General features: G+C 48.6%; 1 protein-coding gene across 1 annotated transcript in view; it reads left to right on the top strand.

Moving 5' to 3' along the window:
* The first annotated feature begins 2402 nt into the window (after positions 1–2402).
* POLR3H (RNA polymerase III subunit H) overlaps positions 2403–27054 on the top strand; it is a 40156-nt gene continuing 15504 nt past the window's right edge. Inside the window, exons 1-4 of the mRNA XM_073549433.1 lie at positions 2403–2560; positions 7830–7958; positions 20021–20117; positions 22727–22813. Of these exons, the coding sequence (XP_073405534.1) occupies positions 7848–7958; positions 20021–20117; positions 22727–22813 (295 nt within the window). The 5' untranslated portion in view covers positions 2403–2560; positions 7830–7847. The remainder of the gene's footprint in view (positions 2561–7829; positions 7959–20020; positions 20118–22726; positions 22814–27054) is intronic.

Below are 27054 nucleotides of genomic sequence, written 5' to 3' on the forward strand. Positions count from 1 at the left end.
ATGGAGATTTTGATTCTCTGCGTACACTTTTGGACACTGGACACTTGTAGATTGTGTGAGGCCTACTGATATCTGAGCGCTATGTGACACGCTCGATGGCACGGCTGCCTGTGACCAAAGTGACGAGAGGATAATGGAGATTTTGATTCTCTGCGTACACTTTTGGACACTGGACACTTGTGGATTGTGTGAGGCCCACTGATATCTGAGCGCTATGTGACACGCTCGATGGCACAGCTGCCTGTGACCAAAGTGACGAGAGGATAATGGAGATTTTGAATCTCTGCGTACACTTTTTGACACTGGACACTTGTAGATTGTGTGAGGCCCACTGATATCTGAGCGCTATGTGACACGCTCGATGGCACAGCTGCCTGTGACCAAAGTGACGAGAGGATAATGGAGATTTTGAATCTCTGCGTACACTTTTGGACACTGGACACTTGTAGATTGTGTGAGGCCCACTGATATCTGAGCGCTATGTGACACGCTCGATGGCACAGCTGCCTGTGACCAAAGTGAGGAGAGGATAATGGAGATTTTGATTCTCTGCGTACACTTTTGGACACTGGACACTTGTAGATTGTGTGAGGCCTACTGATATCTGAGCGCTATGTGACACGCTCGATGGCACAGCTGCCTGTGACCAAAGTGACGAGAGGATAATGGAGATTTTGATTCTCTGCGTACACTTTTGGACACTGGACACTTGTGGATTGTGTGAGGCCCACTGATATCTGAGCGCTATGTGACACGCTCGATGGCACAGCTGCCTGTGACCAAAGTGAGGAGAGGATAATGGAGATTTTGAATCTCTGCGTACACTTTTGGACACTGGACACTTGTAGATTGTGTGAGGCCTACTGATATCTGAGCGCTATGTGACACGCTCGATGGCACAGCTGCCTGTGACCAAAGTGACAAGAGGATAATGGAGATTTTGAATCTCTGCGTACACTTTTGGACACTGGACACTTGTAGATTGTGTGAGGCCCACTGATATCTGAGCGCTATGTGACACGCTCGATGGCACAGCTGCCTGTGACCAAAGTGACGAGAGGATAATGGAGATTTTGAATCTCTGCGTACACTTTTTGACACTGGACACTTGTAGATTGTGTGAGGCCCACTGATATCTGAGCGCTATGTGACACGCTCGATGGCACAGCTGCCTGTGACCAAAGTGACGAGAGGATAATGGAGATTTTGAATCTCTGCGTACACTTTTGGACACTGGACACTTGTAGATTGTGTGAGGCCCACTGATATCTGAGCGCTATGTGACACGCTCGATGGCACAGCTGCCTGTGACCAAAGTGAGGAGAGGATAATGGAGATTTTGATTCTCTGCGTACACTTTTGGACACTGGACACTTGTAGATTGTGTGAGGCCTACTGATATCTGAGCGCTATGTGACACGCTCGATGGCACAGCTGCCTGTGACCAAAGTGACGAGAGGATAATGGAGATTTTGATTCTCTGCGTACACTTTTGGACACTGGACACTTGTGGATTGTGTGAGGCCCACTGATATCTGAGCGCTATGTGACACGCTCGATGGCACAGCTGTGACAAAAGTGACGAGAGGATAATGGAGATTGGATTGCTTTTAAAAAAGCAGTTTGCGGAGCAGTGGGTAAACAGCAATGCCAGCGTGTCAGGAAGCCTTAGAAGGCAGCCCAACAACCAACACCACTGATACGCCACAATATAGCCTCCCCTTGCACTGCACACACAGTGACTTGTGTGTTGTGCAGGCCAAATCGCTAGCAGCAGAAGCAGTTCTTTTGTCTTCTTCCCTGCCTAACGCTCTCCCTACAGAATCAGCAGCAACCTCTCCCTATACTAAGATCGGCAGAAGTAAGATGGCGTTCGGCGTGCACGCCCTTTTATACCCCCTGTGACGCCCACCAAAGCAAGCCAATCACTTGCATGCCCTTCTGAAAGATGGTGGTGACCCGTGCCTATGTCATCACGTTGCCCACAGTGTCCGTGGATCCTGATTGGCTGAAAAAGAGCGCAAAACAAACTTTTGAAACGCGACTTTGGCGCGTAAGTCGCCGACCTTGTGGCCGACCTCATCCTAGGGTCGGGTTTCGTTTCATGAAACCCGACTTTGCCAAAAGTCGGCGACTTTTGAATTTTTTCGACCCGTTTCGCTCAACTCTAGTTAAGACTACAACCGAGGAGGCGGGGCCTGATCACAAGAGCTGACAATCTGAGGAAGCAGCAATGCTGAATAACAGTCTACACTGCGTCACACAGGTGGAGAATGAGGCCCTCACTTCACAGGGACCTAGAACGAGGACTGGGGAAAGCAGATTTATATTTAAAAAAAAGAGCCGTTTAAAGAGCCGGCTCTTTATGGTGAGCTGAGCCGAATGAGCCGGATCACCAAAAAGAGCCGAACTTCCCATCACTACTGCTGACTCCTCCCACACACGTGATGGATCACATGACCAAGAAGACATCATGAAAGGTCCTTCTGTGTATGATCCTGCGGCTTCATGATACCGCTGACACGTGTGTAGCTGGCGGCTTAGAGGCTGCGGATCGCAGGTATGGCAGCGGCGGGGCGAGCCTCCGAGTGTGGCCTGAAGCGGCGCTGTCTCCTCCCCCCGGCTGCGCCGCTCTGTAGCTGTAGCGATAGTATAATGATGGAGAGAAGTATCAGCCTTGGTGCCGGTGAGGAGCCGCCGGTGATGGCCACCTGCCAGGAATTGTGACACACACATTAGTTGCGTTTTGCGGCTGAAGTTGGTTTCTTATTCTTCCATTGATTTTTTCCCAAAGTAATTTAACCCCTTAAAAACATCAGTTACTGATTCAAATCTGAAAATCACCTGTGTGCCCACTGTGATGCCGGTTCTGATGCCCAGAACCATTTGGGCCGGGCTGCAGGGACCTGTTTTGGCTGGAGGGACCTGTTTTGGATGTGGGGCTCCCTGTTCTATATGTTTGCAGTGAGAGCAGTGGCCCAAAGTCGTTTAACCCTTTCACTGACGCCCTTTGATGCCCATTTATGTGCCAGTTTTATAATTTTTGTAGCAGTTTTTAAATGGATTCACATCAGGGCGCCTCACTGCATTGTATGTTATTGTCATTTTTTTGTTAAGCCTGTAAAAAAACAGAAAAGAGAAAATTGCCGAATAAGAAACCAACTTCGGCCTCGTCGTTTTGTGGCATTATCACTGTGACGTTCACCGTTTGCAGCATAAGGCTGAGTGCAGACGGAGTTTTGAGCCCTGCGGATTTTTCCGTGCAGAATGGAAGAAAACCGCAGGTCAAATGACCTGCATTTTTCCTGCGGATTTCTTCCATTTTTCACGCGGTTTTCATGCGGTTTTCCATTGCGGTCTTCCCCCTGCGGATTTGGAGACAGGGGAGATAGAAAACCGCACAAAAGAAGTAACATGCTGCGGATTTTGTACCGCAGGAAAACCGCGCAGAAAAATCCGCAGCGTCTGCACAGCGTTTTTTTTTTTTTTCATTCATTTTAAAGGTACTGTACATCACAATGCGGATATGCAACGTTTCTGCGCGGTAAAATCCGCTGCGGAAACGCTGCAAATCTGCATCGTGTGCACATGGCCTAAAGGGTTAAATCCACAGCTCTTCTGTCTGAGAATCTACATTTGGGTTGTGATTTCTGTCAGAAAATGCCAGTATGTGTGAACACCGTCTTAGGTGGATCTGGTCACACTGCTACATGTAGTGTCCGCTCAGAGGTTAGGGCAGTTTCACACGTCCAGATAATTCCGGTACTGGAGCTATCCGTGTTCCTGTGGACACATGGTACCAGTGTGTGGCAACCGTGTGTCTCGCGTGAGCCGCATCAGGACAACACTGATGGCGCGGGGAAGAAGCGGCTACAGTAGGCGCTGTTCCCGGCAGCTGGTGCTGACCGTGGCTGTGATTCTCCTTTCCTGCTCTGCCGGCAGGAGAGAAGAATGAATAAAACCCTGACGTGGGGTCCCCCTCATTTTATGAACCAACCAGACGAAACTTACAGCTGGGGGCTGCGGCTGTCAGCTTCAGCAAGGTTGGTTGTGAAGAATAGCGGGGTCCCCACACTGTTTTTTTATTTAAATAAATAACTTAAAAATATGACATGGGGTCCCCCCTGTTTTTGACAACCAACCTGACTAAAGCTGACAGCTGAGGGCTGATATTCTCAGGCTGGTAACGGGCCATTGATCTTGGCCACCCACAGGCTAAAAACAGCAGCCCCCAGCTGCCCAGAAAAGGCGCATCTATTAGATGCACCTAATCTGGAGCTTTGCCAGGTTCTTCCCACTTGCCCTGTAGCAGTGGCAAGTGGGGTAATAAGGGGTTAATGGCACCTTTCGATTATAAGGTGCCATTAAGCCCGGATTAGTAATGGAGAAGTGTCAATAAGACGCCGATCCATTACTAATCCTACAGTAAAGAAAGGGTTAAATAAACACACAATAAGAATAAATTATTTTAATGAAAGAATACAACACACACATTTTTATTATATTTATTACTCTGGTAATTCCTTAGCGAAGCCCTCGTTCTCCTGGAAAAAAGTTGAAAATAATAAAACAAATCTATTCATTACCTGTCCGGCGCTCAGTCATGTCCCACGGCTTTAATCCATCTCGGGGGTTAATGTATTTACAGTGGGAGCGCTGCTAATACAGCCATTCACGACTGTAACACACTCCCACTGTAAATATATTAACCCCCGAGATGGATTTACGCCAAATTATTTATTTAAATAACTAAAAACAGCGTGGGGACCCCTCTATTCTTCACAATCAACATGGCTGAAGCTGACAGCTGAGGGATGCAGCCCCCAGCTTTAAGTTTTGTTTGGTTGGTTATGAAAATGAGGGGGACCCACGTCGGGTTTTCGTTCATTCTGCTCTCCTGTCGGCAGAGCAACACCAGCCGCCGGGAACAGCGCTTACAGTAGCTGCTTGTTCCCGGCGTCCGTTCGTGAGCACGGAGGATTATGTGAACAGTTCTCCGTGTGCACGTGTGCAGCACGTGTTGCGGGCCGTGTGTCCGTGTTAAAACGGACATGTCTCCATGTTTTGCACACGGACACACGGCCCATGAAAAACCGCTGACATCTGCATAGAACCATTCATTTGAATGGGTCTACGTGTGTCAGTGTCTCCGGTACGTGAGAAACCTGTCACTACACGTACCGGAGACACTGATGTGTGAAACCGGCATTATGTAGATTTTGGAGCAGATCCTCCAGAGATGGTGAGAATCAATTCCCACGTCCCATTCCACCTTCCCTGGCTATGGTCTCCGGTCGCTGTACCACCTCTCGCCTGCCATGACCAGGGTCTGCGGTCGCTGTACTACCTCTCGCCTGCCATGACATTGGTCTCCGGTCGCTGTACCACCTCTCACCTGCCATGACAATGGTCTGCGGGCGCTGTACCACCTCTCACCTGCCATGACAATGGTCTGCCGGCGCTGTACTACCTCTCACCTGCCATGACAATGGTCTGCGGTCGCTGTACCACCTCTCACCTGCCATGACAATGGTCTGCGGTCGCTGTACTACCTCTCTCCTGCCATGACAATGGTCTGCCGGCGCTGTACTATCTCTCTCCTGCCATGACAATGGTCTGCGGTCGCTGTACTACCTCTCACCTGCCATGACAATGGTCTGCGGGCGCTGTACCACCTCTCACCTGCCATGACAATGGTCTTTGGTCGCTGTACCACCTCTCACCTGCCATGACAATGGTCTGCGGTCGCTGTACTACCTCTCACCTGCCATGACAATGGTCTGCGGGCGCTGTACCACCTCTCACCTGCCATGACAATGGTCTGCGGGCGCTGTACCACCTCTCACCTGCCATGACAATGGTCTGCGGTCGCTGTACCACCTCTCACCTGCCATGACAATGGTCTGCGGTCGCTGTACCACCTGTCACCTGCCATGACAATGGTCTGCAGGCGCTATACCACCTCTCGCTTACCAGCGTTTGCAGCTCTTGGATTAATCATCATTGTTGCAATGTGACGCACATGTGATATCTTGGAAGGCCAGATAATCAAAAAGAGCCGTGGACACTGGCAGATAAGATGGGGCTATCCTGCTCCTGGGCGGCAGCCACAGACCACTTTTGTGGACCATGGAATGGGACGTCTGAATTCATATACATCAATAAACAAAAACTGACAAATGGAAAGTAAGATCTGGGGCTCCCTCCCAGGTGTATGCACTACTGTTGCAACAGATGCACCAAGCCTATGTCAATAGGGATACAGAAACCAATGGATAAAAATTGCAATGTGCGCTGCTGTACCACCTCTACAGTGGCTTGCAAAAGTATTCACCCCCATTGATATCTTTTGTGTTTTTCTACCTCACAACCTGGAATTTGATTTATTTGTTTTTTTTGAAAGTTTACATCAGTTCACGGAAAGAACATGTCTACAACTGTGCACATTTGGTTTTCTTTTTATTTTGAAGCAAACAACAAATGGCACAAAATAACTGAGAACGTCTGTGTGTATAACTATTCATCCCCTAAAGTCAGTACTTTGTAGATCCTCTTTTTGTGGCCGTTACAGTTGCAGGTCGCTTTGGATAAGTCTCTGAGTTTTCCACATCTTGTCACTGGGATTTTTTCCCATTCCTCAAGACAAAACTGCTCCTTCAAGTTAGATAGATTCCTCTGGTGAACAGCAATCTTCAAGTCTGACCAGAGATTCTCAATTGGATTAAGGTCTGGGCTTTGACTAGGCCACTCCAAAATATTTACATGTTTCCCCTTACATGGTTCCACGGGGCATATTGGCAGCGCTTTGGACGCAGCGGATATCCGGCGCCGTGTTGTACGTACGGTGATACCGCATGTGTTCATTGAACACATGCAGAATCACCGCATCCTATTCATAGACTGTTATTTATCTTGCGGAGACTGAGCATCTCCGCAAGATAAATAGACATGCTGCGGTCTAGGAAGACGCGCCACATGTGCGTTTACGCACGTCTGACACCTGCATGTTTGATTTCATAAAGTCCCTTCCACTATGCTGTAACATTTGGACGCTGCGGCTTTACCGCTGCATCCAATCCGCAGCAAATACTGAAGGATTACACCCAAGGAAACATGCCCTAAAACCACTGGAGTGTTGCTTTAGCAGTACGCTTTGGGTCATTGTCTTGTTGGAAGGTGAACCTCCATCCCAGTCTCAAATCACTGACAGACTGAAACAGTTCCCTGTCCCTGCTGCCTAAAAACATTCCCACGTGATGCTGCCCCACCATGTTTTACCGTGGGAATGGTGTTCTTTGGGTAATGAGTAGGGATGAGCAAGCACTAAAATGCTCTGATGCTCTTTACTTGAACCAAGCAAATGTAGTTGCTGTACTCCTACACTCATAAAGGCTTTGCACAAAGAGCTGAAACTCCTAAACCCTTCATCCAATTTTAATGTGGATACCCTCAAATGAAAGCTGAAAGTCTGAACTTCAACTGCATCTGAATTGTTTTGTTTAGAATTCATTGTGGTAATGTCTAGAACCAAAATTAGAAAAATGTTGTCTTTGTCCAGATATATATGGACCTAACTGTAAATATCTCCCCCTGGGATTCCAACTCTCGGTACCTTGCAGCTAGCGCATTTCTCCAGCCCTGCTCCTTGCTCTCCTCCTTCTCTCTTCCGATCAGCCTAGACCCTGCAGTTTGCTCACCAGTTGCTGGATCCTGGCTCTCATAAAACTTTTGCACAGTACTGTGTAATATATATGTTAATACATATGTAGTATGTTTGTGCACCTATATTTTATATTCTATTTTTGTAATTTTTTTTCCTGTATTTGCAGCCCAAGCAAGCTTCCACTATGTTTGTCCTTGTAGAGATGGTGGACACTGTGCGGACTACTCCATGGCAGTTTGAAAGGAAACTAAATGACTCAATCTCTGAAGAACTCAACAAGAAATTGGCCAATAAGGTAAAATATGTTGGAAGTTCCCTTTTGGGATGAGGATGATTGTGAGATGAATTAAGCTGCCCATATACATGAGTTAGTGGTCAGCCGATTGCTTATGGTGCTGACTTGTTCAACAGGCTCATGTGCTTTTAAAGTGAACCTGTCAGCAGGATTGTGCACAGTAACCTACAGACAGTGTCAGGTCAGCACCGTTATACTGATTACAATGTTACCTGGTGATGAAATCCGTCTTGTGGTTGTTGTTTAACTAAAACCTGAAAATAAAGATTAATGATATGCTCGTGCTCCGGAGCTGCCTGTGGGGGTCTGCATGTGGTGCTCTGACTAGGTATTCATAATACAGACTGCTGACAGGTCACTGATCCTTCACTGACCTCCCCCCTAGATTACATAATGAATATAAGTACATACTGAAGGGAAAAAAAACTTCCGCAGACAGACGCCAGCCGTGACACCTGTGCTGCAGCATAATCGCATGTTTGGTTTCCTAGTAATAACTGTTCTTAATGTTATTGAGCAAGTACAAAAAAAAAGTCATTTTGAAAATGGCGCCCGCCGCACCTACGCAGTAGCAGCTATTGTTGTGTATAGAGATCCGATAGCTGCTATTGCGCAGGCGGCGCTATCTTGTTGGAGAACAAAAAAAACATTTCTCTTTCGTGTCATTGGGGGACACAGAAACCGTGGGTGTGTGCTGCTGTCACTAGGAGGTTGACAGTATGCCATGAAAAAAATGTTAGCTCCGCCTCCGCAGTATACACCCCTCCGACCGGCTGTAGGACAATCAGTTTTGCTTAGCGTCAGCAGGAAGTGGACAGGGGTCTCTCGCAGACCCATGCCTACCTCAGTGTGCGTCGTTCGTTTTCAGGTAACCATAGAGGGATACAGAGTAGATATGCTACATCTGCATTCCCAAACCGGGATTATGAGTACGGCGTGTACTGCCACCCCGTATCCTCATGAATCCCACTGGCAGGACCCTAACCCCTAACACAGGACTCGTGTTCAGGTGGCCGCTCCTGGTCCTGACCTTCATCTTCCATCACTCGCCCTCCAGAGCCTGATGATCGAGAGAGACGCCCTGCAGAAAAGGTTTGGGACAACAATCTTTTCATGCAGATAACAGACCCCTGTTACGGGGTGAGCTAGAGGTAAGAGGCTGCAGCGTTTTATATTCTGGTCACCAGCCACCCTAGGCTGAATGTGACCGCTCTAATCGGCACCCTGGCTTGCAGCCAGTGGCTCTAAACTTATTTTAAGAGCCAACACTTAGTTTTCAAGCACGTCGGTGCAGTGCGGTTCCAGCCTCCCGTGGTGGCGTTATGGCCCTGGGCTCCAGCAGGAGCCCAGCACGGCCGACGCCAGATTCCGGCTTATGGCAGGCTCCGCCCCTCGGCTTCTTCTTCCAGCCATCTTGGTGCTCCAGGAGGCCGGAACAGAGCCCTGCCCACCGGTTCCGGGCGCGGATTTCATAAAGCTTCTAGGCGGCAGGGCTGTTCACCTCACTCTCTCTCCCTCATCAGCCTTCAGACAGCAGCTGCGGCGGGGACACAGGTCATGGGTATGTGAGTTCTGCATTACAGGTTGCTCCCTCACGCCGCTTTTTACCCCTGACGGTTGGCACCAGGTAAAGCCTGTCAGTATGCCCAAGGGAAAGCAGTCCCGTTCCTCCTCATCCGCTTCAGCGACCATGGTCAAATATTTTGTATGTACCAAATGCAATGTCAGGCTTCCTTCGCGTCTGTCCTCGCCACTCAGCTAAGATAGCAGAACCACAGTGTCACCTACGCTAGAGAGCAGGTGCAGGCCCCCCCGTCTTGCCTGCCAGAGCTCATGCATTATTCCTGGAGCAGGAGGAAGCCGCCCTTCCTGCCGCCCGGGGGCCATCCATCACCACTGGAGACAGTGAGTGTTCAGGATGGGCCTCTTCCTTATCTAAGTCCGTGGCCGACCTTACCAAGGTATAACAGAACTTGGTAACGGTGCTTGACAGACTCCAGTGTACACAGGCGCATCGAAAGAGCCTCTTTTTGAGCCTTCTAGAGGCTGTAAAAGGTTTAGACAGGAACACCAACCCAGGTCCCCTTCTCACTCATCTCACCGCCAGAATTCCTCTGGCCATCTGCCTCCTCCCGGTCCTCATCCTTGGAATCAGGCGAGACATTATCAGAGACACACTCAGAGGAGCGTTCTGAGTACGGGCCAGAACAGTCCCAGGTCAAGGATATGGTTCAGGGCCTCATTGCCGCAGTCAATGAGACCTTTAACTTTGGGGATGCCACATCAAAACCTAATGATCAGGCTTTTTCATTTAAGCGTCATAAGTCCCCCTCCAGGGTCTTCGCCTCCCACAAGGATATTGAGGAAGTGTTGGCCAGGGAAAGGGAAAACCCAACCAGGCAGTTTCAGAGGGGAAGCCATTTTGGGATTTTATATCCTTTCCCTCCAGATCTCACCGCCAACTGGACTGCCTCCCCTTCGGTGGATCCACCAGTGTTCAGACTCTCTACCAATACAGTCCTCCCACTCGCCAGTGGGGCAGCCCTAAAGGATCCCAATGATAGGAGGATAGAATCCCTGGCAAAATCCGCCTTTGAGGCAGCAGCCTCTACATTATGTCGAGCCTTCGACTCAGCCTGGGTAGTTAAGTCTGTTACAGAATGGGCCAAACAGCTTAGACAGGGCATATTGGCCGGGACCCCAACAGCAGAACTGGTGGAGTTCGCAGATCAAATCTCTCATGCCGGGAGGTATATGGTATCAGCATCCCTGAATGCCGCGTCTTGCGCAGCTCAAGCATCCAGCACCTTGGTAGCCGTCCGGTGGACGGTCTGACTAAAGGCTTGGCAGGCTGATTTGTCCTCAAAGAAATCACTGACCAATCTGCCTTTCCAGGGTGCCTGACTCTTTGGATCAATGTTAGATCAGATCATTAAGGATGCAACGGGGGTAAAAGCTCCCTTCTCCCTCAGGCCAAGCCTCGTCGATATGTTTTCAAACATAGGGCTCAACCCTTTCAGCCCTTTCGCCGTGCCCCAGCAACAGGCACTTATACTCAGGGCCCACAGAGGTTGCAAGCACCTAGAGATAAGAGGAGGGTATCCTTTCGGGCCACCCCTTCATGGCATTCCCGCAGTTCCAACAGCAGAGCTACCAGGTCAGGGCCGAGCAGAGCCGCTTCAGCCTGACGCCGGCAGGGAATCCAACTCCCTTCCCAGTGCCTCTCCCAGACTAGGAGGCCGCCTTCTCCTCTTCAGATATGTCTGGCAAGAGTTCAGTAGAGGATATCTGGGTAAAGGAGGTGGTATCCACAGGATGCAAGATAGACTTCAACGCGCTGCCGTGAGACTGTTGTTTTTTTTGTTTTTTTTCTTTCACAGCCACCAAAAGATGCTGCTATGGCTCTAGGTTTTTTTGCGGCAATCGACTCTCTCCTCAATGCAGGAGTAATCGTCCCCGTTCCTGAGCAGGAACGTTTTACCGGCTTTTACTCAAACCTGTTTGTGATACCAAAAAAGGATGGCTCAGTTCGTCCCATACTAGACCTCAAAAGGCTGAACAGATGGGTCCGCTTACGCCATTTCAGGATGGAGTTGATTCGGTCGGTAATTACGTCTATGGAGGATCAGGAATTCCTATGTTCCATAGATATCCGGGACGTCTACCTGCACGTCCCCATTTTTCAGGGACATCAAAGGTTTCTGCGTTTCGCTGTCCAACAGCAGCATTTCCAGTTTGTGGCCCTGCCATTTGGGCTGGCAGTGGCAACAGCCCCCAGAATTTTTACAAAAATTATGGCAGCGATGGTAGCTATATTAAGGGTCAGAGGCATAGTATTGGTACCATATCTCGATGATATTCTCGTCAAAGCACCCTCCTTCGCTCAGGACCGGGAAAACTTAGCGGTGGTTTTAAACGCACTGTCCCGGTTTGGTTGGATTGTAAACAGGGAAAAATCTCACCTAACACCAACAACGCCTAGAATTCTTAGGGATGCTAATCGACACCTGCCGCTCGAGGGTCTTTCTCCCAGAAACAAAGTGGATTACCCTCCAGCAGGGAATTCGCTCTGTTAAAATTCTGACTTCTATCCTTTCGCGCTGCCATGAGAGTCCTGGGGAGGATGGTGGCAGCCTCAGAGGCAATACCCTTTGCCCTGTTCCGTTCCAGGATACTGCAGAGGAACATCCTTCTTCAGTGGGACGGGTCCATCTCTTCGCTGGATCGCCCCTTCCTCCCTTCCATTCAGACCAGGCAGTCCCTCAAGTGGTGGCTGACCTCCCCCCTCGTTTATCTGGGACGGCCCTTTCCCCCTGTCCACTGGCAGGTGGTAACTACAGATGCCAGTCTCATGGGCTGGGGTGCGGTATTCTGTCACCTGACGGTCCAGGGACGATGGTCAAGGCGAGAATCCTCACTATCAATCAACATTCTAGAACTGAGGGCGGTCTTTCTAGCATTCCTACATTGGGAAAGATACCTCAAGGACCTGCCAGTTCGGATTCAAACAGACAATGCCACAGCGGTGGTATACATCAATCACCAAGGGGGAACCAGGAGTCCCCGGGCACTGGCCGAGGGATCCAGAATCTTCAACTGGGCGGAAACCGTGATTCTGGCAATTTAGGCAGTTTATATTCCCAGCACAGACAACACGGCCGCCGACTTCCTCAGTCGGGAGAGGCTTGCAGCAGGAGAATGGACCTTACATCAGGACATGTTCTGTCAGATATGCCGGATATGGGGGACTCCAGACGTGGACCTTCTGGCGTCATGACCGAACAGAAGGGTCCAACAGTTTGTCTCAAGATGCCGCGATCCTCTAGCAATAGGGGTCGACGCGCTGGTCTTTCCCTGGACACAGTTCAGACTCCCTTACATGTTCCCTCCCCTTCCTCTCCTGCCCAGACTGCTAAAGAAGATCAAGGCGGAAGGGGTGCCGGTCATATTGATCGCCCCGTTCTGGCCCAGGAGGAAATTATCAATCTTCTCTCGGGCCTGGAGACTCCTCGACAGGCCAGACCTCCTGGCTCAGGGGCCGTTTTACCACCCGAATTCTCAGTTGCTCAATTTGACGGTAAGGCCGTTGAAACCACAATACTGAGAGCAGCGGGATTTTCGGACTGAGTCATTAATACAATGATCCAGGCTAGGAAGCAATCCTCTTCCAGGGTCTATTATTGAGCCTGGAAGGCCTGTTTTGGCTAGTGTGAGTCTAATCACATCACACCTATGCCCTGTTCCCTACCATCTGTCCTATCCTTTCTCCAGGCAGGATTAGATGCCGGTCTTGCCCTAAGGTCTTTGAAATGCCAGGTATCTGCTCTCTATTTTTCAAAGAAATTTGGCCTCCCGCTTACAGGTTAAGACCTTTCTGAAAGGGGTGGCACATGCAGCTCCTCCTTACAGATCCCCAGTGGCTCCATGGGATCTTAACCTGGTCTTGGAAGCCTTGACAGATTCACCCTTTGAACCCCTCCAGGAAGCTCCCATGTCTTTGTTGTCCTGGAAGGTGGTATGTCTCATAGCCATCCCCTCTATTAGGCGGGTTTCAGAATTAGCAGCATTGTCCTGTCACCCTCCATTTTTGATTATGCACCAGGACAAGGTTGTTTTGCGGCCTCCTAACTTTCTTCCCAAGGCGGTATTGGCCTTCCACCTCAACGAGGATATAATCCTTCCGTCATTTTGTCCCGCCCCAACCCATCCTCTGGAGTGTTCTTGGAATAAGCTAGACCTGGTCAGGGCGATAAGGGTCTATCTGGCCAGGACTGCTACCTTCAGGAAGGCAGACTCGCTCTTTGTTATCCCCAATGAGATGAGAAGAGGCCTGACGGCCTCTAAGGCAACAATTGCCCGCTGGATCAGAATGTCAATTCTGGAAACTTACCAGGTGAAGGACAGGGTGTCCCCTGCTGGGGTCAAGGCCCATTCAACCCGGGCGGTGGGCACCTCCTGGGCAGTACACAGTAGGTTATCCGCCATGCAGTTGTGCAAGGCACAGTTGTACAGGCCCCAACCACGGAGCTCCGAGCTGACGATCTGGCCAATTACTTCAAAGAAAAAATTGACCAGATTCGACACGAACTTATCTCCCAATCACCTCATACCATGCACTCCCCCACTGCATCTAGCTCACTCTCTGATTTTGAACCAGTCAAAGAAGAAGTAAGCAAGCTCCTTGCATCTTCTCACCCAACCACTTACACCAGTGACCCATTTCCGTCACATCTCCTCCAGTCCCTTTCCCCTGCTGTCACCCCTCACTTAACTAAAAATATTTAACCTCTCTCTCTCTTCTGGTATCTTTCCCTCCTCATTTAAGCATGCCATCATACATCCACTACTTAAAAAAACATCTCTCGACCAAAACTGTGCCGCTAACTATAGACCTGTCTCTAATCTTCCCTTCATCTCTAAACTCCTGGAACGCCTGGTCCACTCCCGTCTTATCCGCTATCTCTTTGATAATTCTCTTCTCGACCCTCTCCAATCCGGTTTCCGCTCTTTACACTCTACTGAAACTGCCCTCACTAAAGTCTCTAATGATCTACTAACAGCTAAATCAAATGGTCATTACTCCATGCTAATTCTCTTGGATCTCTCTGCAGCATTCGACACTGTGGATCATCAGCTCCTCCTCACTATGCTCCGTTCCATTGGCCTCAAGGACACCGTTCTCTCCTGGTTCTCTTCCTATCTCTCTGACCGCTCCTTTACTGTATCTTTTACCGGTTCCTCCTCCTCTCACCTTCCCCTTACTGTTGGGGTTCCTCAAGGATCGGTTCTAGGCCCCCTCCTCTTCTCCTTGTACACTGCCTCTATTGGTCAAACAATCAGTAGATTTGGTTTCCAGTACCATCTCTATGCTGATGACACCCAATTATACGCTTCTTCTCCTGACATCACGCCAGCCTTTCTAGAAAACACCGGCGATTGTCTAAACGCTGTGTCTAACATCACGTCCTCACTATATCTGAAACTGAACCTGTCAAAGACTGAACTCCTTGTGTTTCCTCCCTCTACAAATGTACCTATACCAGACATTGCCATTTCTGTGTGTGGTTCCACTATTGCTCCCCAGCAATATGCCCGCTGTCTTGGAGTCATACTTGACTCCGAGCTTTCCTTGCCCCCCCACATTCGATCACTGGCTCGCTCTTGTCATCTGCACCTCAAAAACATTTCTAGAATTCGACCTTTTCTTACTTTTGACTCTGCAAAAACTCTTACTGTTTCTCTTATTCATTCTCGTCTCGACTATTGTAACTCTCTTCTAATCGGTCTCCCTCTTACCAAACTCTCCCCTCTCCAATCTGTCTTGAATGCTGCAGCCAGGATCATATTCCTCACCAATCGTTACACCGATGCCTCTACCTTGTGCCAGTCATTACACTGGCTACCCATCCACTCCAGAATTCGGTATAAACTTATTACTCTCACCCACATAGCCCTCCATGGCTCAGCACCACCCTACATCTCCTCCCTTGTTTCAGTATACCACCCTACCCGCGCCCTCCATTCTGCTGATGACCTGAGTTTAGCATCCTCAATAATCAGAACCTCCCACTCCCGTCTCCAAGACTTTACACGTGCTGTGCCAATTCTTTGGAATGCACTTCCCTGGTCAATACGATTAGTCCCCAATCCCCACAATTTTAAGCGTGCCCTGAAAACGCATTTATTCAGACTGGCCTATCGCCTCAACACATTAACCTAATCTATTCCTGTGTGGCACAGCCAAAAGTTTTACCATAACCAGGTTCCCCGCATCATGTTCCCACATGCTTTATGCATCCATTAGCCCTCTGTGTCTGTACTGTTACACACTTAACATTATGGCTGGTGCATACAATCAGGGCAACTGTTACCACCCACCTTTCGTGTCTACCTCTTTCCTCAGACTGTAAGCTTGCGAGCAGGGCCCTCATTCCTCTTGGTATCTGTTATAATCTACTGTATGTGATTATTGTTATGCTGTAATGTCTATTGTCTGTACAAATCCCCTCTGAAATGTAAAGTGCTGCAGAATATGTCGGCGCTATAGAAATAATATGTAGCATTATTATTATTACTATTATTAAGGCAGCCACATGGTCGTCCCTGCATACCTTCTCAAGGTTCTATAAGGTCCATACCTATGCTTCAGCGGACGCCAGCCTAGGCAGAAGAATATTGCTGGCAGCAGTGGTGAGTTCTCCGACCTGAAGGAAGTTTCTGTCTTCTCCCACCCCAGGGACTGCTTTTTTCCCACGGTTCCTGTGTCCCCCAATGAGACGAAAGAGAAAACAGGGTTCTGGTTGCTTACCATAAAATCTGTTTCTCAGTCTTCATTGGGGGAACACAGCGCCCTCCCATGATTCTGTTATCTGTAAAGATTATATGATTGACTTACATGATAATGTCTCCTCCTACTGCTTTTTCACTAACTGATTGTCCTACAGCCGGTCGGAGGGGTGTATACTGCGGAGGCGGAGCTAACATTTTTTTGATGGCATAGTATCAACCTCCTAGTGACAGCAGCACACACACCCACGGTTTCTGTGTCCCCCAATGAAGACTCTGAGAAACAGATTTTACGATAAGCAACCAAAATGCTATTTTCCTCCTCCAACATGTCTTTTTAGCACACTAGTGTAGTCTGCCAAAGTTCTCTTAACACCTAAAACGATGGTTACCACAGGAACCGGACGACAAACAGAGTCCAAGGCTTCTCCATCTGTCTCATTATTGTGGGTGGTTCCATTGGGGGTTTCATATGAATCGCATTTTGGTGGGATTTACACGGAAACCCTGACGTAAGTGCTAAGCGTAGATCACAAGAATGTGATCCAGCCTTATACTGGAAGTGATCAAAAAATGTTGCGTACCCAAAATGTTACCAATAAAAACCCGACCTCATCCTGCATAAAACCAGACCCCACTCAGGTACGTCACCTGTCACTGGAACTTTAGGGGGTTCCCACGTTACTGGTAAAACAGACTCTCAGCCCCCTCAAAATTCAGTGAATTCTGCGCTCCCAAATCCAGCTGCCCCCATGGTGAGGCACACTGTGCCTAGCCCACAGGAAGGGGCCACATGTTTGGCATTACTGTAGTGGGGAGAGAGCACTTAAGAATTTACTGGGTATGTGTCACCAGAAGCACAGGGGGCTCTCCACAGTGTGGGGGCACAATGTATGGGCACTAGACTGGCAGATTTTCAGTTCTGCAGAAAAAAATGCTGGCGTGGATTTTACAAAATAGTCCTTGCAGCCGTGGATGATTTCATTGAGAGGTGCAAATTTCGTAAAGTATTCTAGCCCAATAGCGCTCCTTCCTTCTCAGTCCTGAGACTGTTATAAAGCTCTGTGAGGCAGCTTGTACGTTTATAATACTCGCTGAACCCCTAGATGAATTCCTTAACCAGTCAGGTTTGCTGTATGGGGTCACACGTGGGGGGTTCTGCTGTTCTGGCACCTCAGGGGCTCAGCTAATGGAGCACACAATCTGTTAAAACGGAATTTGCCAAGTAGCGCTGCTTCCTATCTGATCCCTGCCGTGTGCACGAACAGTAGCGTACGACCATATATGAGATACTGCCACGTTCAGGAAAAATTACATAAATTGTGGGGTCCAACTTCTGCTATGCCTCAGGTAAATTATGAATTTGGTGCTAAAACAGTATTTTAGTGGGGAAAAAATTTAATTTTTTTTCATTTCACATCTAAATGTTATAACGTTTTGTGAATCAAATGTAGGTTAAAAATGGTTAGTACAGCCCTAAATGAATTCTTTGAGTGGTCTAGTTTCCAAAATGGGGTCACTTGTGGGGGTTTCTGCTGTTTTTTGGTACATCAGGGGCTCGGCTAATGAGACATGGTGTCAGCCACGTTTAAATACCACAGACACCTGACTGCAGAATAGAAATTTAGGCAACGAGCAGTAAGATACCGTAGAGGAGCTGTAATCACATTTCTCATGTTGAACTGTACACCTGATGTAATAGTAACTACAGATTAGAGTAAAACAAAGTTTAGCTTACATAATGAATATTATCTATACATAATAAAAAACCTTCTGCAGGCTGGTGCCGGCCGTTGTTCCTGAGCCGCAGAATAATCACATGTGTAATGTGTACAGAATTATTGTAGTTGAGGTTATCCTGATTAAAAAAAAATCCATTTGAAAATGGCTCCCGCCGCAGTAGCGGCTATCGGTGTGAGTATAGAGGTGATCCGATAGCTGCTACTGCGCGAGCGCTGACTGCGCCATCTTGCTAGAGACAAAAATAGCAGCTATGGATGATCGCCAGTAGCTGCTATTGCAAAGGCACTGGTGGGACCATCTTGAAGGACATTTTTTCTCCTTCGCCACATTGGGGGACACAGGACTGTGGGTTCTCTAGCAAGATACGGCACAGACTGTCAGCAGTCTGCATTATGAATAGCTAATCAGAGCACCACATGAGGACCCCTCACAACCCCTCCCCAAAGCACGGGCATATCATTAAAGGCCCCGTCACACATAGCGATCTCGCTAGCGAGATCGCTGCTGAGTCACAAGTTTTGTGACGTAACAGCGATCTCACCAGCGAGATCGCTGTGTGTGACAGCGATCAGCGACCGGCCCCCCTGCCGGGAACTCTGTAGGAAAGCCCTGGACATTTTTTTGGTCGCTGGTCTCCCGCTGGCCAGCACGCATCGCTGCGTGTGACAGGCGGGAGACCAGCGATCAGAAGTGACGCACGCCCCTTAGAAACCCGATGTGTACCTTAGTTACCAGCTCCCTGTATCAGCGCGCTGGTAACTAAAGTACACAGCGACGCCGCGTGCTCGGTGTCGCTGGTCCTGATCGCTGGTGAAGCTGCCTGTTTGACAGCTCACCAGCGATCATGCAGCGACTCACCAGCGATACTGACAGGTTGATATCGTTGTCGGGATCGCTGGTGAGTCGCTATGTGTGACGGGGCCTTAACTCAATACTGAAAATAAAGATTAAACAACCACAAGACGGATTTCATCACCAGGTATCGTTGTAATCAGTATAACGGCGCCGACATGACACTGTCTGTAGGTTACTGTGCACAATCCTGCTGATAGGTTCCCTTTAAGCCAAGTGGGTATTATTGCTGGGGGGCATGTACCCGTATTTTTCGGATTATAAGACACTCCGGATTATAAGACGCACCCCAAATTTTGAGAAAAATATGAATTATTTTTTTAATAAAATGTTGGTGCTTCTTTAAGTCCATGCATCTTATTGCTTACTGGGGGTGGTGGCTGCTGTGAAGCGGGGTTGCTGCTGGAGGAGGCGGGAGTGGGGTGATGCTGCAGACTGGTATGAGGGGGTGTTCTGATGTGCGGCATGCCACTGTGAAGGTGTCTGGCGGTGTTGTGGAGGCTCTGCCGACATTTTGTGAAAGGCAGGATCCCCCGCAGTTCCATGGTTTCTATGCGGTGGACTGAGAAAATGGCCACCGGGGGGGGGGTGCAGGTGCAGATGGAGATCTCGGCATCAAGATATCAGTAGATGAGATTTAACCGCCAGACACCCCCGCAGCACCGCCAGACACCCCCATCATCCCAGCCTGCGGCCTGCAGCAACGGTCCCGGAAAGGTATACCTGGATTATAATTTTTTGGGGAAAAAATGTGTCTTATAATCCAAAAAATACTGTACTTCCTCTCCCCCCCCCCTGTATGATGCTGACCAATCATAAGCACTAACACTCAACAAAAAAAGCACGCCAAAAAGCACACCGCCCCATCGCCGCTTAGAGCAGGTTTCTCGGTGTGTGAAGATGCAGCCCTGATCTCACGGTCTGTCCTCCTGTGTGAGTCGTGTGGGGGAGGGACAGCACATCTTCAACTTACTTAACAGTTCACAATAACAATTTTGACAAGGGGTGCACAAACTTTTACATGCCACTGTAAGTGTGATACTGACACTGAGCGCTCAGCTACGGACAGGCAGAAACATTGGGTGAAAGGTTCTCTTTAAAAATCTTTGTTCTTGAGAGGATTTTTAATAAATGATGAATTGAGAAGTTGCTTGTTTCTCCATGCCTTCCCGTTCACCCAGGTGGTGTATAATGTGGGCCTCTGCATTTGCCTGTACGATATCACGAAGTTGGAGGACTCCTACATTTTTCCCGGTGATGGAGCTTCTCACACCAAAGGTTAGTCTTGGATATTCTAGTTCTGTTCTTTCCGTCAGATAAACTGCATATGAAGGTGAAGTCCGGGGTGAGCTGCAGCCATGGCTTCCTCTTCATGGTCAGTTTGTCCGTAGGCGGAGACAGTGACGCCAGGCATCACGTGTCATTCCACCGCCTCACAGCTCCGGGGAGAGCGAGTGCCGACCCCGCGGTAACAGAGCCGGCTCGGGAGGTGAGTACAGGCTTTATTATATTATCGGGGCCAAACTTTTAGGTGAAGAAGAGGTTGGCCTAGTAGTGGACAGCCCCCTTAACAAAACTCTTGAAACCTTATCTCCGTAACCTACAACTCAGCAGAGAAACGCCGTCCTGCAGTGGCTTATTGTCGCATCCAATTTCTGATTTTACATGTTCATTTTCTCCTCCCCTTCAGAGAGCCACGTAAAAAACAAAATTCCACCAGAATTTTCCAGATTTTGCTTTTACGCCTTTCGTTGTGCAGGTTCATTCTTTAGGCCCATATGAAAACCAAAATTAGGCGCTATGTGCCCACGTTGCGTTTTAAAACGCACACTGAAAACCGGACTCCTTCCCAGAAATCACGCAGTTTTTTCCGTGCGATTTCACCGCGATTCTGTTCGCGATTTTGCCGCGATTTTCTCAAGCACTTTCCAAGCGATTTGAAGCATCGCTTGGAAAGTGATTGACAGGTTGGTCACACTCATCAAACATAGTGTTTGACAAGTGTGACCAGGTTTTTACTATTGAGGCCGCCTATGCGGCCTCAATAGTAAAAGATAAAATGTTAAAAATGATAAAAAAAAAATAAAAAATCGGGGTATATTTACCTTCCGACGTCCCGCGCTGCCATCCCGGGCCTCAGCGTTCCCAGCGATGCCTTGCGAGACCTGTGATGATGTTGGTCTCGCGTTACTATAGCGATCTCGCGAGACTACGTCATCACAGGACCTTGCCGCAAGGCATTACTGGGAACGCTTAGGCCGGGAATGCTGTGCGTGACGCTGGAAGGTAAATATACCCCTTTTTTTTATTCTTTTTTTTTTACAGGGGTATGGTACCCAGGGCCTGGAGGACAGTCTCCTCTCCTGCACACCGTGGGTACCAACCTCACATGAGACGCTTAACTTCGCACATGGTGGGCATAGCCACATGCGGGAAGTAAGCGATTCTCATGCATTCCTATGGGTGCGGAATCACGGCAATTCTTCGCGATTCCGCACAAAAGAATGAGCATGCTGCGATTTTTTTCCGCGATGCGATTCCGCCGCGGAAAAAAGCGCAGCATTAGCACAGCATGTGCGGAATGCCATAGGAATGCATGGGGGGCATTCTGTACACGATTTTTAAACGCTTTCGCGCCGAAAATCGCGGCAAAAACACTTCAAAATATCGCATCGTGGGCACACAGCCTTATAAGGTATTTTTTATTTAAGCAGTGAAAAAAAAAAAACATTGAAATTTGTTAAAAATAGTTTGCATCTGAATGTGGCTCCTGTCGATACAGCCCGTGGTCCCCCATACATGACTGTGCAATACTACGTATTCAGCTAATAGACTGCATATAATCAATCCCGAGAAGAGCGTTCCCAAGGTCCCGTGTGTGAATGAGGTGCTAGTGGGCATATGCGACCATTGCTCCATGAACAGTCTGTACACCGTACATGGGATTCATGGCGCTCCATCCAGACAGGAGGCTGTGTCCGTCACTCCCTGGATCTTTGGGGGTCCTCAGTAGCTGGACCATCAGCATCACACCTGTGTCATCTACCCAGTGAATGTGATGTGTGTTATTTATGGAGGGCACACCTCAAGCCTTGGTACCTGTACTCTATATGAGGAAAGCATTCATTACATTGATTTTCTGTACATATCGGCCTCCTTATGTAGTTGTTGCTTGTTTCTGTTACCTAAATTGTGAGTTTTTAAAAATGATTTTATAATGGATAATTAGTAGTTACTTGTTCTGGAGGGACACTTAAGGGGATGCATTTCCTGTAGCAACCAATTAGATCTCCGCTCTCGCTTTTCAAATGCCCTTATTTTAAAAGGAATGGGTCACCAGATTTTTGCAATCACATCTAAGAGAGCATAAAGTAGGGGCAGAGACACTGATTCCAGCGATGTTTCACTTACTGGGCAGCTTGCTGTAGTTTTGATGAAATTACTGTTTTTCTCTTCTTCAGATCTAGCAGTTTTCTGAATGCTGAGCCCTGTATAACCCTGCCTGACCACTGATTGGCAGCTTTCTGCCTATGCACAGTGTACATACAGAAAGCTGCCACTCAGTGGTGGGGGTGGGGTTATACAGAGCTCATAAATATGGAGGACGACCTGGCGGCAGGTTTAGTAGTCCTCTAGTGATAATCTCCTGCTGATAAAACCACTGTTTTATCTAAACTGTGCCAAGCAGCCCAGAAAATAATGCTTTACTGGAGTCGGGGTTTCTGCCCCTACATTTTGCAGCTGTCAGATTAGGAGGCAAAAACCTGGAGACAGATTCCCTGATAGTTAAGACATGATTGGTCCCCATGGGTAATTCCTTTTATTTTCCTTTGTCCTGATTTTGCTAGATCTCTCCGTGACCTGACTTTCTTGCTTTCACCTTTTAGTCCATTTCCGATATGTCGTCTTCCATCCTTTCCTGGATGAGATCCTAATGGGAAAAATCAAAGGCTGCAGTCCTGAAGGAGTTCACGGTGAGTCGCAGACGATCATTATGGATCCTAACCCGTCTGAAGAGGCCGTAATGTCTTCTAATGAGCAGTAATCCGGTGGCCATGAGCGTAATTATTCACCGCTGCAGAATGTATCACCTGGCTGCTGGCAGAATAGCTATTCTGAAAATGTCCCAAGCATCCTGGTTCATGCCCCTGTGTAATGACCCCGAGATCCAATATTTCATGGGCCAGGTGCATACGTGACCCTTCTTTATCCATACAGTATATGAAGACGTTTATTGCACCGCGCCGGTCTCCTCCTTTTCACATCGGGGAGCTGAAATCTTTTTCCTTTGTAGATGATTGATGTCCTATCCCTTGCCGTGCTCTTGCTATGTTAACGCCCCAGAGAGATCTCTGGCTCTATGAATGGTCATACATTTATAACAGCAAAATGTCCGAAGCTTTAATTAAGCTATGTTTACATCCAAAGGATATAATGTACTTGACATATGGCAAAAGACAGGGGGTGGGTAACTTGGATGGGGGGGATATACCCCTGCATAGTTTTTTTTTAAGCAGAAAAAAGACATTGCGTTAAAAAAGGTCCCAGTGCAATATTCACTCGTCCCATTAAATCCTTACAATGTATACTTGCCACCACTGCAGATCCGAGTAGAATTGTGGAGATCAAAATGACATTGGCTTCATGAATCGGGCAAATGTTCCAGAATCGGTGGTCCCTTGTTTAATGGAGGAATGTTTGTGGGGTCACACTGATCTGGGATGTGCAGTGGGCGAGGGTCACACTTAGCTCTACACTGAGCCATACATCTGGGGTTCTATGGAATCTCCTGATTTTTGTGCATGTCGGAGGGAGGCCGTATAGTTTGTGTTACCCCAGCTGCTCTATACAAGGGAATGGCTCGGCCTGGATTCCCGTGGAATTTATGTGGACGTAACCTACAAGACTGTTACTGAAAACGTTTGGGAGAAATCAACTGATAGTGTATAAAGTAACGGAGGGTGACGTCACTAAATTCCACTGTAGGATTCTCACCTGGACTTTTCCCCCCCATGACCCTTTCCTGCTATCAACTAATTTCACCAAGATATTTCAAATATGGAAATCCAGTATCAAGGAAAATAGCACCCTGAATGCCTGGCTGCTTACTGATGGACTCGCAAACTATTCAGGGGCAAAACACTCTAGAGAGTTGGCAACTAAAATCTCAGGTGACGTGCACAAGTTTAAAGGGAGTCTGTCGGCAGGTTTTTGCCACCTAATCTGAGATCAGCAGTATGTAGGGGCAGAAACCCTGATTCCAGCGATGTATCACTCACTGTGCTGCTTGCTGTAGTTTTGATACAATCTTTGTTTTAACAGCAGGAGATTATCACTAGAGTGCTGCCATGTCATCTTCCATATTCATGAGCTCTGTATATCCCCTCCCACATCACTGATTGGCAGCTTTCTGCCCATGCACAGCATACACATTACACATGAAGCTGCCAATCAGTGGTGTGGGCTAAGTAATACAGAGCGCAGCATTAGAGAACTGCTAGATCTGCAGCGGATAAAACCGTGATTATACAATCATGACCGTAAAATGATAGTAAGCAGCTCAGTAAGTGATACATCTCTGGAATCGGGATCTCTAAAAGAGCATTTTAATTTAGCAGAGGAGTAAATTTGGGATAATCTTATTTCTCTATCGCTTCATTGGGGGACACAGGAAACCATGGGTGTATTCTGCTGCCACTAGGAGGCTGACACTATGCAGAAAAAAGGTAGCTCCTCCTCCGCAGTGTACACCCTACCGACAGGAAGTAGGATGTTCAGTTTAGCTTGGTGTCAGTAGGAGGTGGACACGGGTCCTTCATTAGACCCTTATCTTCCTCAATGTGCGTCGTTCCTTTTCAGGTACCCGGAGGGATACAGTGTGAACAGTCACAACTGTACTCCCACAAAGAGACTGAGTACGGCGTGTACTGCCAACCCGTATCCTCATACGTCTAGTCGGCAGGACCCACAGCCCCTAACAGAGAAGCGTGTTAGGTGATCCGGATCCGGTCCTGGCCCCTCGTCCTTCACCCACTTGCCCACCAGAGCCTGTCGGTGTTTAGAGACGCGGACGTCCGACAACGCAGTCTTTTCGGACGTCCGACATCCCTGGATGGAGAGGTACTTCTGTTTTCTCTCCCCCCCCCTCCCCCCCTCAGATTCCTGGAGGAAAAAGAAGACTTAGGAAGAGGAAAGAACATTTTCTTTATTTACTTAATCTCAGGCCCCCCTTTTGATCATATCCCCTAGTTCGCAGGCAGATTAGGGCACCAGGCTACCTTTCTGATGGACTTCTAAAGCCTCCGCGCTGCTCCCTCTGCTCCGGCGGACACTGGTTGTAGTTCAGGTCTGCGTGGCTGGTAGTTATAGATACCTCCTTGGGGATGCAGGGTTACCCGGTGTGTAATTTTTGGGGCCTCTGCGCTACCATCCCCTCCTCTGCGGCTGCGGCTTCTAAATTTAGTCCCCGGCTTCAGCATGGCCTAGTTCCGGCACTTTAGCCCTGACACCCTTCCCTTCATATCGGCTGGCTTTTCTCCCGCCGGTCACAGGCACGCCCCCTACCTGGCAATTGTCTACTGTGGTTCAGTGGATAAAGAAGCTGACCACAGCTCGCTGGTCCAGAGGTTGGAACCATAGCACACAACAGAGAGTGCAGTTAGCCTCTTTCTGATCCCAGGCCTAATGCTCTACCGTCAGAAGAATTGACTTGTCAGAATCTACTTTACTACAGTCTTAGTAGTACAGCTTACTACACGTGAAGCCGTTATTCTACCTAATGTTGTCAGGTATCCAGACCTAGACTGCAACACAGAAGCCGTTATTCTGCCTAATGCCGTCAGGTATTCAGACCTAGACCACTACACAGAAGCCGTTATTCTGCCTAATGTCGTCAGGTATCCAGACCTAGACCGCAGCACAGAAGCCGTTATTCTGCCTAATGTCGTCAGGTATCCAGACCTAGACCGCAACACAGAAGCCGTTATTCTGCCTAATGCCGTCAGGTATCCAGACCTAGACCGCTACACAGAAGCCGTTATTTGTCCTAATGCCGTCAGGTACCCAGTCCTTGACCGCAGCACAGAAGCCGTTATTTGGCCTAATGCCGTCAGGTACCCAGTCCTTGACCGCAACACAGAAGCCATTATTCTGCCTAATGCCGTCAGGTATCCAGACCTAGACCGCTACACAGAAGCCGTTATTTGGCCTAATGCCGTCAGGTACCCAGTCCTTGATCGCAACACAGAAGCCGTTATTCTGCCTAATGCCGTCAGGTATTCAGAGCTAGACCGCTACACAGAAGCCGTTATTTGGCCTAATGCCGTCAGGTACCCAGTTCTTGACCGCAGCACAGAAGCCGTTATTCTGCCTAATGCCGTCAGGTATTCAGAGCTAGACCGCTACACAGAAGCCGTTATTTGGCCTAATGCCGTCAGGTACCCAGTTCTTGACCGCAGCACAGAAGCCGTTATTTGGCCTAATGCCGTCAGGTACCCAGTTCTTGACCGCAGCACAGAAGCCGTTATTCTGCCTAATGCCGTCAGGTATTCAGAGCTAGACCGCTACACAGAAGCCGTTATTTGGCCTAATGCCGTCAGGTACCCAGTTCTTGACCGCAGCACAGAAGCCGTTATTTGGCCTAATGCCGTCAGGTACCCAGTTCTTGACCGCAGCACAGAAGCCGTTATTCTGCCTAATGCCGTCAGGTATTCAGAGCTAGACCGCTACACAGAAGCCGTTATTTGGCCTAATGCCGTCAGGTACCCAGTTCTTGACCGCAGCACAGAAGCCGTTATTTGGCCTAATGCCGTCAGGTACCCAGTCCTTGATCGCAACACAGAAGCTGTTATTCTGCCTAATGCCGTCAGGTATTCAGAGCTAGACCGCTACACAGAAGCCGTTATTTGGCCTAATGCCGTCAGGTACACAGTTTTTGACCGCAGCACAGAAGCCGTTATTTGGCCTAATGCCGTCAGGTACCCAGTCCTTGACCGCAACACAGAAGCCGTTATTCTGCCTAATGCCGTCAGGTATCCAGACCTAGACCGCTACACAGAAGCCGTTATTTGGCCTAATGCCGTCAGGTACCCAGTCCTTGATCGCAACACAGAAGCCGTTATTCTGCCTAATGCCGTCAGGTATTCAGAGCTAGACCGCTACACAGAAGCCGTTATTCTGCCTAATGCCGTCAGGTACCCAGTCCTTGACCGCAGCA

The sequence above is a fragment of the Dendrobates tinctorius genome, unplaced genomic scaffold, assembly GCF_039654945.1.
Source record: "Dendrobates tinctorius isolate UK_male_01 unplaced genomic scaffold, ASM3965494v1 ptg000159l, whole genome shotgun sequence".
In the NCBI taxonomy this organism is placed as follows: Eukaryota; Metazoa; Chordata; class Amphibia; order Anura; family Dendrobatidae; genus Dendrobates; species Dendrobates tinctorius.